Genomic DNA, 13,032 nt, shown 5'->3' with positions numbered 1-13,032 from the left:
CCTCCCATGTATAATGTCCCTCTAAATTCACAGTAGCATGGACACAGGAGTATACCAGTCTTTCTTATCCTAGAGCCATGAGAAGTCACAGCACAGGGAAGCCTATAACACTGGAGAGCTTGTGATGTTACATGAGGTTGCCAAACCCTCATGGAGGCTCAAAAGGAGCCACTATTCAACATTAAGTTACTATATATGGTTGTTTCCCAGGTCTGTTACATCTAGGAGAACAGCCAATCATTATATCTATATTTAACACTGGACAGCAAAGCCTACAGGAAATGGAGGAAAGAGACCAGCTTCGTCCCTGGAGCTTGATGGCTGAAGTGACAGAGACTGGAAACTTGGAGGAAGGAGTAGCATTTTAACATGATCTATACATCTTATGAGCTGAGGAACAAGGACGAGAGCTTTAGAACACCAGGGATGTGGTCTGGGAGCACATGGTCTCCGTGGTCAAAGCACAGGGACAAGTTGGAGTGTTAAGGAGACATCGCAGTTGGTGTTGAAAGCTGGTACCAGAGCAAGGAAGGCAGTGTGTGTCAGGTCAAGCATCCCAGACCATGTTGTTGGTGCCACGCTGAATCCTCTGCCCCTCGGTCTGTCAAGCACATCTGTGTGAGCCAGCAGTTAATAATGCCCCGGGGACGTTTTTTTTTTTCTTGCCACTTTAAGTTAGCCTGCCAAAAAAAAAATTCTTATTTGAGAAATAGCAATTTTGAAAATTTTGCAAGAGACAGATGCTTACTGTAAAAGACATTGGGAAACAGAGGGAAAGGTATAAAGCAAGTAAAAAAGAAAAAAATCGTTCCAAATCCTAACTCTCTAACCATTGGTGCGGCTGACATTTTCACACACACCACACCACCCCCCCATTTGGTTTCTGTTCCTACCTGAGTTTTCTGATCTAACACAGTCCAAATACTACCCTACAGTAGAAGCGTTCCTTTGAAAACACAGTATCTATCAGGAACACATGGCCCGTTGGCCAGTTTTCCTGATGTTGAGCCGGCCAGTTGCTCCTATTCATTTTGTGTTAATTAAACTTGCCAGTTGCCGTGGCGCACACCTTTAGTCCTAGCACGACAGAGTCAGATCCCGTAGATCGTTGTTCAAGGCTGGCCAAAGCTATATAGTGAGACTCTGCCTCCAAAAGAGAGTTTCCTTGTTGATGGACAAGAACACCCTCTCCCCCGGTTTATATTGTGCATTCTTCTAAACACTTTGGGGGCAAAAAAAAAACCCCTCATTTAATCTTTACAGTAGTACAAGGATAATGATATAGACTCATGCCGCTGTCTTACAGATAAGCATGTCACAAGAAAGATTAGGCAGCTCGGACAAAAAAGGAACGTCGAAAACACTGAACCAAACAAGAAATAACTAACAAGGAGCAGTAGAACTTTCCCCCAAAACTTTGTGTCCTTGCAAAAACTGAGTTCACGACAATAAATATCAAGGTTACATCAGGAAATTATTCCAGAAAAAAACAAAAACAAAAACCAAAAAACAAAAAAACTAGGGCTCTTTTTGCTTTCCCACAGAGACGCTGGTGTTCAGATAGAAAATGAGTTGATGTTTTTTTTTTGTTGTTGTTCTTTTTTTTTTTTTTTTCGGAGCTGGGGACCGAACCCAGGGCCTTGCGCTTCCTAGGCAAGCGCTCTACCACTGAGCTAAATCCCCAACCCCATGAGTTGATGTTTTAACAGGTCGTAACTAGTAGCTATTTCCACGAGGCTTTGAGTAAGAAGAATGAGATCCAAGGGAGGTGAGGCAGCAGATTAGTCCCCCTGCCCCTCCGCGCAGAGACTAAAATCACCATGAAAAGGTAGAAGCCGGGTACAAGCTGGTGTTGCTTCACGTAGCTACTTAGTAGCAATCATAAAGCCCCTATCCTGCGGCTCTGCTTTTAATCCCTGGAACTACGAGTGAGTGGTTCGTTAGCAAGCTAAGCATCTTACCGGGAGCAGCTTTTTCCGCCTTCCCTACCTGAACTGTTCAGCAAACACGGTGATGGGCAGGGTGGCAGCTGTTGATTCTTTGACAGAAGGAAAGACTATATTTTGGGGTAAAACTAACCCCAAAGCCTCATTTTATTCCTGAATGCTTTGGTCCACAATGATCTTACTGTTGGCTCTTCAAAAAGCACTGAATGGCTAGGAAGGAGACCTCTAGGACAGAGGGAACTCAACCCTTACAGGAATGGATCTGGATTCAGAAAGTATGGTCAAGACCTCAGTGTGGTGTGCTGATGTCCTTAGACTCTGCAGTCTCCGTGCCAGCTGAGAGTGTGGAGAAACCCATGAGACTAATATGGGATCGGGGTGGGGAGATGGGGCAGTCTTGCAATGCTTCCAGAAGGCTTATTTCCAGAAGAGAGGCTCCAAAAAACGAACAAACGAAAAACAAAACAAACAAAACACACACACACACACACACACACACACACACACACACACAAAACAAAAGAACAAAAGACAAGAAACAGCGGGATGCACTTAAAAAGCTGGGGCACTATTGTAGAAGACTGTTGAGTCATGTTATAGAAATGGTGGCAGTTTAGAATCACCAAAGGGAGTGTCTCACCCGCTGCCACACTGGGCAGGTAGGTAAAGATACCCAGAGGCTCACCTACTGTGTCGCTCGCTTCCCCTCAGTGCAAGTCACCATGATGTGCAAGTAAGTGGTGGACAGATGGGAGAGAATCAGAATACTTTGATCATGAAGAGAGGTGCAGCTGGAGAGGAACAGCCCATCATGAAGAGCCTGTCCTGTCTGCTAGATGAAGTCTTAGCCACCCACGGCTAGGTCCATGGTCGTGCTATAGCAAGTGGCCAGGAGTAAGGAGGTGGAAGCCATCTCTGCCACCCCCACCCCACTCAAGGCAGCACGGTAGAGCTAGCTGGCCCTGCCCATTGGCAGCCGAAGCTTTGGGTGAGCTAACCTGGGCAGCGCTGGAGAGCTCACCCTGGAGGTGTGGGTGTGGGAGGGTTGGATCGCTGACCAACTCAGGTGTCACCAGGTCCAGATCCAGGGCTTTGAGTTGGCACCCCGACAGCTACCCCATCCATGAACCGCTGGAGCGTGTGAAAGGGCCAGTCCTGCAGATCCAAGGCTGCAGACCTCCATGACACAGGGTAACAACAGGAAGTCTGAGAGGAGTCCTGGTAAGGATCTGGTATCGACAGTATTGCAGAAGCCAGGGATCTCCAAGCCAGATCAATGATTCATTGCAACGGACATTTGCACATAAAGATGTGTAGACAAGGAGTATACTGTGTGACACGACACGGCACACTACACAAATTTTTCACCAAAAAAAAAAATGTTTTCATGTTTTATTTTTGGTTTTGTTTATTTGTTTGTTTTCTTGGGGGAGGCTTGCAAGGGCGGAGGGCAGATACGATGGAATGAGGAGATGGGTGGGATTGGGGTGCATGATGTGAAACTCACAAAAAAAGTCAATAAAAAGGTTTTTTGAGTTTTGTTTTTTGTTTTTTTGTTTTTTTTTTTTTAATTCCCAAATGGTCCACAGGCTGTAAGGTGGTGGCCAAAAGCAACTGAAATGGTCCCTGTTGTCTGTCTGTTCGTATTTATTTATTTATTTATGGCCCCAAGTTCAAGAGTGGGTGGGTCTGTGTCTATAGTTACCAAAAAGAAAACGAGAATAGGGAGTTTGGAATTGAGTGTGAGGGTTTCACAATTGTGCCTTATTCCTACCCCCACCCCACCCCACCCGACCCCACCCCCACCTCCCGCCTTGGGAATGTTCCCTTTTGACATAATAACAAATATGTCTGCAAAGGATTAGCCTCGGATCCTGCTCCTGGAGGAATTAACTCCTAGAGGTCAGGTAAGCACAAAGCCACATACAGGTCTCCCAGTGCCACCGGTCATGTGTCCAGGGTCCAAGTGAGAGAAGGGGCCGAGAGAAAGCAAGGCCTGAGAAGGCCTGACAAAGTGTTCCTTTGAAACTGCTTGTTGGGCTTGTGGTTTGTAAGGATACCTAGAGTTTCTTCCGTGCGTGCGTATTAAAGTGTGCGTACAGGTGCGTGAGTGTGAAGTGTGCCTGTGCACGGGGAAGCCAAAGGACAAGCCCAGGTCTCATTCTTCAGGTACCAGGTGACTCTGCTTTTGAAGCAGTGTCGTGGGATGGCAGGAACTAGGCTAGCTGGCTATCGAACACCAGGGAGCCACCTACTTCTGTCCCCCTAGCCCTAGGATTATAAACGAATTTCACCATTCCTGGCTTCCTTTTTAAAAAATCGTAGGTTCCGAAGTTTAGAATCATATCCTCATGCTCACGAATCAAGTAGTTCACTCAGCTATTTCCATAGTCCTGTTTATGTCGTGGCTGTTTAGGAAAAGGAATGCGCCTTCCCCTGGACCTGGAAGCCACCAGGTCTGCGGGTTCTTACAAATATACCTCCCCGAAGAAGATATCTTCTGCTCACATCCACAGACTCAAACATCTTCATCCTGGATAGATCTGCTGAGTGTGTGTAATGAGCCTGCTGTGATTTAAGCTGAGGGACCAGGTATCTCAGGGTCTACAAGTTGGCACAGAGACTAAGTAGGCACCATGTATCCCAGAGCTTCAAAGGCCCAGGTCACCTAGCCTTTTCCGCGTGGAAACTGAGGTAATATCCATGTCCTTTCTCTTTCTATCTTCAGAATGGCTTCCTGGAGCTCTGCAGCCTGGATGTTTATAGTCACCCAGAACCACCACCACAGAAGGCCAGAAATGTCTGTCTGTTCTTGTCTGGCGTCGTTCAGAACAAGTGACATTATTACCTCTCCACTTTATTTGCCCTTTTGACACTTTTCAAAAGTCACCAAATTGACTGGTTGAGTCATTAAATTAAGTCTGGTTTAAACATGGAAGTTTTGCTTGAAGTGTCCTTAAGACATTTAAGAATGACCATGTGTTTTTGATATTTATATCCTTGTGTGAACTAGTCATTAGAGAACCTTAGTTGTCTGATAGGGACATCAGCTTTCAACCCACTTCATTCTATGTAAAAACCATGACATCCTTTTTTTTTTTTTTTTTTTTATATGTGCACCTATTAAACTATAGTTGGTAATTATTCCTACTTTGTCCTTAATGCTATGATTTTTTGTTAGTTTATTTAATGTGCATAACGTGGGCGAAAGTTATATGTGGCATGTACAGGCACTACATGCATGCCTCATGCCCTGCAGAAGTCAGAAAAGAGTGCCGGATCTCCTGGAACTGGAGTTACAGACATTTGTGAGCGGCCATCTGGGTGCTGGGAGCCAAACCGGGATCCTCTCCAAGAGCCACAAGTGCTCTTGACTACTGGGTTATCTCTCCAGCACCCCCCATTCTCACTCTTCATGTTCCTGTCTGCACAGTATAGAACTGGCTGAGACAGGCCAGTCTACCAGTTTGAATGCACCCATATATATGTACATATATGTATGTACGTGTGGTATGTATGTACGTGTGGTGTATGTGTGTGTGTGTGTGTGTGTGTGTGTGTGTGTGTCATTTTGTATGTAGGCAGAGATCGAAACTGTAGATCTGGCTGCCTCTGCCTCCCAAGGGCTGAAAATGTATACCACCATGTTCAGACCCAAATTATATTTCTTGGAGCGGAGGAGAAAGGTTGAAGACACACCCTCTTGCTGTTAAAAAAAAAAAAAAAAAGGCTTTAAGCCAGTGGTTCTCAACCTTCGTAATGCTGCAACCCATGAATACAGTTCCTCGAGTTGTGGTGACCCCTGACCATAACATTATTTTCATTGCTACTTCATAACTGTAATTTTGCTACTGTTATGAACTGTAATTTAAGTATCTGCTTTCCGATGGTCACTTGAGACAGGTAGAGAGCTTCCAGTCACATTTGTCTCTTAGCCAAACCTGAAGCCTCCTATTCTTGGTTGTGTGTGTGTGTGTGTGTGTGTGTGTGTGTGTGTGTGTGTGTGTGTGTTATCATTGCTTTGTTTACAGAGTTGTGCTTGGTACCGAGTCAACTCTTCCTTCTTTTTGGAGTCTCAAGGGTCAGGAACCATCCTTCCGTAAGCATTCATTCACACTTGGTTCATACCTTCTAGGTAAGAATGTTTTCTTAACTGGGGGACTTTAATTAGGAACACTAAGCCATGGTCTCTTGTTAACTTGTCAACAAGAAGAATCCCAGGCCACTCCCACTGCCGGTGCAGCACACTGAAATGCCAATGATCTGGACCATAGGGACCAAACGCCATTGTTTCACATTCAGGAAAATCAAGTATTTTCTGCAATGGAGCACAGACCACAGTAGTCTGTGTAAAGGTATTTGTGGAAGCATTTGTAGCCAGACCTTGGCTGAGGTTAACTATTGTCTGGGGAGACTGCTTTCCCACCCAGAGGAAGAGGGGAACTGTGGGAACTAAGATATCTCAGGACAGTGAATTTGATCCTGTGAGGTTATCTCTCTTCCTCATTGTCTACTTTGGGTCAACCTTGGCTTATGGGCCCTGGTTTCACACGTGATCCAACAGTGCAAGCTTCCCCATACCACTGTCACTGGCTTCAACCCAGCCACAACTTGGGCTTGATGACACAATTTCTTCAATATACAAATGAACTCAAGTCTTCCTGTTCTCTCACACACTCATACAGAGCTAACACACACACACACACACCCCAAAACAAAAACAAAAAAAAAATACCTTGTCATATCTAAAGGGTAGAATGCTTTTTGAAGAAATCCCAATAAGAAACAAGTTTTCTAAGAGGTATCAGAAATCAATTGTAAACATTATTGTGAAACTGAATCGTGATAGTCCATGACAGACCAAACTGGTGGCTAGACTTATGCATCGGAAATAAGTCATGCGACCTCGTAAGAATCAGTGAGAATGTGACACAAGTTTATATAGGTTTTTCTTAAGTCATAACTTATTCAAAAGAGTTCCCATGGGTGCTGAAAAGTACTTTCAGAAGAAGAAACGATCAGGAGGGGAGGTAAGGAAACTGGGAAGGTTTTCTAGCACAATGGGAGTGTAACCCATGTTGATGCCACTGGTGTCGCTAAATGAAAAGACAAAAAGATTGCTAGATGCTTAGCGTTTATTATATGTAGGATATATATGCTGGGGAAAAGTCTTACAAACGAAATACAGGGTCTTCAAGGGTTAGGGTACAAATGCTGGGAAATACAGAGTCTTCAAGGGTAGGGTACAAATGCTGGGAAATACAGAGTCTTCAAAGGTTAGGGTATACATGCTGGGGGGGGAAAGTCTCAAAAACGGAATACAGAGTCTACAAAGGTTAGTGTATATATGCTGAGGGGAAAAAATCTCAAAAATGAAATACCAGAGTCTTCAAAGATTAGGGTATTCATGCCGGGGGGGGGGTCTCAAAAACGGAATACAGAGTCTTCAAAGGTTAGGGTATATATGCTGGGGAAAAAGTCTCAAAAATGAAATACAGAGTCTTCAAAGGTTAGGGTATATATGCTGGGGAAAAAAGTCTCAAAAAATGGAATACAGAGTCTTCAAAGGTTAGTGTATATATGCTGGGGGAAAAAGTCTCAAAAAAAAAAAAAACAGAATACAGAGTCTTCAAGGGTTAGGGTATATATGCTGGGAAAAAAGTCTCAAAAATGAAATACAGAGTCTTCAAAGGTTAGTGTATATATGCTGGGGGAAAAAAGTCTCAAAAATGAAATACAGAGTCTTCAAAGGTTGGGGTATATATGCTGAGGGGAAAAAGTCTCAAAAATGGAATACAGAGTCTTCAAAGGTTAGGGTATATATGCTGGGAAAAAGTCTCAAAAATGAAATACAGAGTCTTCAAAGGTTAGGGTATATATGCTGAGGGAAAAAAATCTCAAAAACGGAATACAGAGTCTTCAAAGGTTAGGGTATATATGCTGGGAAAAAAGTCTCAAAAATGAAATACCAGAGTCTTCGAAGGTTAGGGTATATATGCTGGGAAAAAAGTCTCAAAAATGAAATACAGAGTCTTCGAAGGTTAGGGTACATATGCTGAGGTAAAAAAAATCTCAAAAACGGAATACAGAGTCTTCAAAGGTTAGGGTATATATGCTGGGAAAAAAAGTCTCAAAAATGGAATACAGAGTCTTCAAGGGTTAGGGTATATATGCTGAGGGGAAAAAAACCTCAAAAACGGAATACAGAATCTTCAAGGGTTAGGGTATATATGCTGGGGAAAAAAGTCTCAAAAATGGAATACATAGTCTTCAAGGGTTAGGGTATATATGCTGGGAAAAAAGTCTCAAAAATGAAATACAGAGTCTTCAAAGGTTAGGGTATATATGCTGGGGGAAAAAAATCTCAAAAACGGAATACAGAGTCTTCGAAGGTTAGGGTATATATGCTGAGGTAAAAAAATCTCAAAAACGGAATACAGAGTCTTCAAAGGTTAGGGTATATATGCTTTGAAAAAGTCTCAAAAATGGAATACAGAGTCTTCAAGGGTTGGGGTATATATGCTGAGGGAAAAAAATCTCAAAAACGGAATACAGAGTCTTCAAGGGTTACGGTATATATGCTGGGGAAAAAAGTCTCAAAAATGAAATACAGAGTCTTCAAGGGTTAGTGTATATATGCTGGCGGAAAAGTCTCAAAAACAAAATACAAAGCCTCCAAGGGTTAGGGTACAAATGCTGGGGGGGGGGGAAGTCTCAAAAATGGAGTCTTCAAAGGTTAGGGTATGTATACTAAGAAACACAGTCTCAAAAATGAAATACAGAGTCTTCAAAGGTTAGTGTATATATGCTGGGAAATACGTTCTCAAAAACGAAATACAGTCTTCAAGGGTTAGGGTACATATGCTGGGGGGGGGTCTCAAAAACAGAATACAGAGTCTTCAAAGGTTAGTGTATATATGCTGGGAAATACAGTCTCAAAAAAGGAAATACAGAGTCTTCAAGGGTTAGTGTATATATGCTGGGAAATACAGTCTCAAAAAAGGAAATACAGAGTCTTCAAGGGTTAGTGTATATATGCTGGGAAATACGTTCTCAAAAACGAAATACAGTCTTCAAGGGTCGGGGTACATATGCTGGGGGGCGGGGGGAAAGTCTCAAAAACAGAATACAGAGTCTCCAAAGGTTAGGGTATACATGCTGGGAAATACAGTCTCAAAAAAGGAAATACAGAGTCTTCAAGGGTTAGGTTTTACACTTTCAAATCGATTAGCAAGATACCAACTGAGATTACAAGTACGGTTACATTGCAAAACACAAACCTCTTGGGATACAAAGTAACAAGGACTGAAATTCATCAACTACAGATACATTTTCCTATTGGTTGATCACAATACTTCAGAACTTAAGAGGCTTAAGTAGTAGGTTAAGCTAGGCAAAGAAAATTCTTATCTAATGTACTTAAGCTTTTTTTTTTTTAATTCCAGTACGTTTTCTCAAAGTCCTGTGAGAATCATGAGTGTCCCAGTCAGCCAACACTTTCGATTGATGCTTCTTCTCATTAGTTGGCCACTTGACTTGGCTACCCACAGGGATTTCTTTCTTCCTGTCAGATATGACTGACAACCAGTTTTGTCTTTAAGATAAACGAAGTCATAATTCACATTGGTACAACATCACATGAAAAATATTGAAAAATACATTTAAAATTCACTTTTGAAAACGAAGACACCGACAGCTTCACACGGAACTTTCCTATAAAGCTACACACAGACACACACAGTAGGCTACCAGAAGGACAAACTACAAAGCGAGCTAAGAAGAAGAGCGACTAAACTACATCCAATCCTGAAGGTAGACGGGTCCCTGAAAAGAAACACACGGCCTAGTTACGGACGCCCTACGGAGATCACCCCCTTCTCTTCAAAACATCTTCCAAGTTGGAGAAGCCCAACTTTGCCCTCGTGCCCTTCCTAGGCAGTGCTAACACGCAACTACGCAGCTAACATCACTACGACGGCTAACACTCAACACGATATTTACAAATTAGCAGCTCATGTTTTGGATCTTGGTTTTGATTATATGAGAATAATACAAGGCTAATAATATGAGACTAACAATATCAGGGTAATAATATGATACTACTTGCAGTTCGATTACGGAGTACGCCCGCACTCACTAAGTTTGGTACAAAGCATGAATACTAAGGATGATATATATATATATATATATATATATATATATATATATATATATATATATATATATATGTATTGGCACAGTGCATGCAGTTAAGAGAGTTCTTTTTCTCAATCTACTCATGGCAATAAGCTAGAAACCCCATTCCTGTTTTTCCAACGCTTCTCTTCAAACTGTAACTGATGTCTGGAACTGGAACTGGTGTTTGAAACATCTTCCAGAAGAGAAGCACCCTCTTAAAAAACCAATTTATCTGAACGCGTGGTGGAAATGGGGCAGGATAGCAGTGTTGGTGCCAGCTGTGAAAACATGAGGGGTCGGGGGTAGCGGGGGCTGGCCCATATTCACAGCGCTCATTGCTATTTGGGCTTCTTCTGGCTGTGGCTCTTCTTCCTCTTCCTCTGCCTCCTCTTCGTCTTCTGCCTCCTCTTCTTCTTCTGCCTCTGGTTCGGCCTCTTCCTCTTCTTCGATCTCTTCCTCTTCTTCTATCTCTTCCTCTTCTTCCTCTTCTTCCTCTGGCTCTGGCTCTGGCTCAGGCTCGGGCTGCAGCTGGGGCAGCAGCTGGGGCAGCTGCAGCTGTAGAGGCTGCAGCTGCATCTGGGGCTGCATCTGGGGCTGGGGCTGGAGCTGCAACTGAAACTGTGGCGGCAGCTGTGGCTGTGGCAGCGGCTCTGGCAGCGGCAGCGGCGGCGGCGGAGGTAGCAGAGGTGGTGGCTGCTGCTGTGCCAGACAAGTTATCCTATGGGGCAGCGGCTCCCCGGCCCCCACAGGGATGGTGCCATTCATGAAGCCATTCTGGGGAGGAGGAGGGGGCAGCTGCCAGAACCCCAAGAGAGAGGAAATCTCCAGAGAGCCAGGAATGGCTATATTTACAGCATCTACCAGCAGCTCTTTGGGCAGGGTGACCTTCCCAAACCCCTCCTTAGCCATCTCAAAGCACTGACTGAACTTGACAGGCGACTGACACTCTTGCAGAGGAAATTCCTCAAAGAGACCCATGTTGCAAAAGCCCTTGAGATCTGCTTTCATCGGCATGCTTACGAACGGGGCAAAAGAGGTAGGAACTGGGCTGTACTTATGCTCCTGAAGAATGATCGGGGGAGGAGAGGAGGGAACTACCCCAGGGTGCAGAGTGAAAGGCTGCTCTGGCATTGGCTGCATTGGCGGCATAGACAGCATAGGCTGGGGAACCTCCTCTGGGGAAGCAAGCACTAGACCATGAATCTCAGGAGGCAAGCCCCCATCAAGCCCGCTCTCGGGGGGCATTTCTAACTGGAAAGGAGGCATGGGATCAGCCTTGATCTGGAACGGAGGCGCAATGGGTTGGTAACCGCCCTGGTATTCTCCTGCTTGCAGGCTCTCTTGCATCAGCTCCTGGGAGTGGGTCTTCTTGGTGTGACGAGTGAGGTGGTCTTTGCGCCCAAATCTCTGGGCGCAGAACTGACACAGGAAGTCCTTGCATCCTGTGTGGACCACCAGGTGGCGACGCACATCCTTCCGGGTGTAGAAGCATCTCTCGCAGTGGTCGCACTGGTGTTTCTTCTCCCTGGGCGCGTGGTGGGCCTTTTCTTCCGCGTGAGACTTGAGGTGGTCCAGCAGGACCTCGGTGCTCCCCAGCTCCAGGGTGCAGACGCCGCAGGTGAGATCGCCGCTGCTGGCCGAATGCAGGGCCATGTGCCTCTTGTAGCCCAGCATGGTGTGGTATTTCTTGCCACAATCTTCGCAGGCGTAGATCATCTTGTTGGGATCGTGGGTCTGGAGGTGATTCTTCAGATGATCCTTCCGGTTGAAAGTCTTTTCACAATGAGTGCACTGGTGCGTCTTCTGGGGAGAGTGCGTAGCCATGTGTCTGGAAGCAAAGAGGAGCGGGGGTTACACTTCACAGTTTGCAATAGAATTACTTTATGAATGAAGAAAAGGCAGGGGGCAACACCATCAAGACATTACGGGTTATCCTCTTTAAGGTCTTAGTGACATTTTCGCTTTTATAGACTACTCTTTTCTGTATTCCCCCCCCCCCCCCCGTGAGTACGACATTTTACCATTTAAAAAGCCAAGGGTTACTAAAAGGCAGATTCAACTTTGTACCTAGAAGAAAGACTGACATATTATACTTTCCTGCTAGCTATAGATTTAAAAAAAACGATGTGGTTATGAAGTGTATTTTTGGAAGGGGTAAAATAGGTGTACGACACTCTTCAGACATTTCTAAACTCCCCAGCTTGACCCGATTTGCACAGAACTCATCGGTGCCGCATTTGGATGGCGTCCCTAACAACAGCTCTTAGATTTTCTCTATCGACTGAGATTACTTTATAAGCCAGTCCTGCCTTTATATGCATCTCCGTCGGGTATCATATAGGATGGCATAGCCACCTGCCCTCTAATGTACTTCAAATCGCTTTCGGAGTGCATCTATCTATCTATCTATCTATCTATCTATCTATCTATCTATCTATCTATCTATCATCTATCTATCTATCTATCTTACAATTTAAATCCATTCAGCAGGTAGTTCATATCAAGATGCTTCGTGGTGCTCATTCAGATTTTCCAGCCCTTGGCTGTCTCTTCCTAGTAGACGTTTAATGTGCTGGGACCCACATTCTCTCTCTGGTTAAGCAAGTCAGCTATTCCTCCTCCCTCTCTGCTTATAAAATGTTACTTCAGTGGAAGTGGCTGGGCACCGGATGGTATGCTGCCCCACCACCTTTAAGATGAACCCTAAGCATCCTGCCCTCTCAGTCCTCTCCAGTTCCTTCAAAGAGTATGGCCTCTGGCCAGGGAAGACTGAGGGGCTGGGACGTGGACAGTGGGTCTTGGATAATGGCCACTGCTTCCTGTTTTCGGCCTGCTTTCCACTTCTAATCGTTTCTCCCGAATCACTACCTCTTCGACAGTGCTTAAAGCACTCGTTTGACTTACCACT

At 44.6% G+C, this 13,032-nt stretch overlaps 1 protein-coding gene across 5 annotated transcripts in view; it reads right to left on the bottom strand.

Moving 5' to 3' along the window:
• Nucleotides 1-7,063: 7,063 nt before the first annotated feature.
• Plagl1 (PLAG1 like zinc finger 1) overlaps nt 7,064-13,032 on the bottom strand; it is a 39,915-nt gene continuing 33,946 nt past the window's right edge. For 4 of the 5 annotated variants that reach the window (XM_087627594.1, XM_087627626.1, XM_087627660.1 and 1 more), the window contains one exon: nt 7,064-11,952. In XM_087627594.1, the coding sequence (XP_087483720.1) occupies nt 10,353-11,952 (1,600 nt within the window). In that variant the 3' untranslated portion in view covers nt 7,064-10,352. 5 annotated transcript variants of the gene reach the window in all.

Source organism: Rattus norvegicus, chromosome 1, assembly GCF_021556685.1.
Source record: "Rattus norvegicus strain SHRSP/BbbUtx chromosome 1, alternate assembly SHRSP_T2T, whole genome shotgun sequence".
NCBI classification, from domain to species: domain Eukaryota; kingdom Metazoa; phylum Chordata; class Mammalia; order Rodentia; family Muridae; genus Rattus; species Rattus norvegicus.
This window is presented reverse-complemented; position numbering and strand designations above follow the sequence as displayed.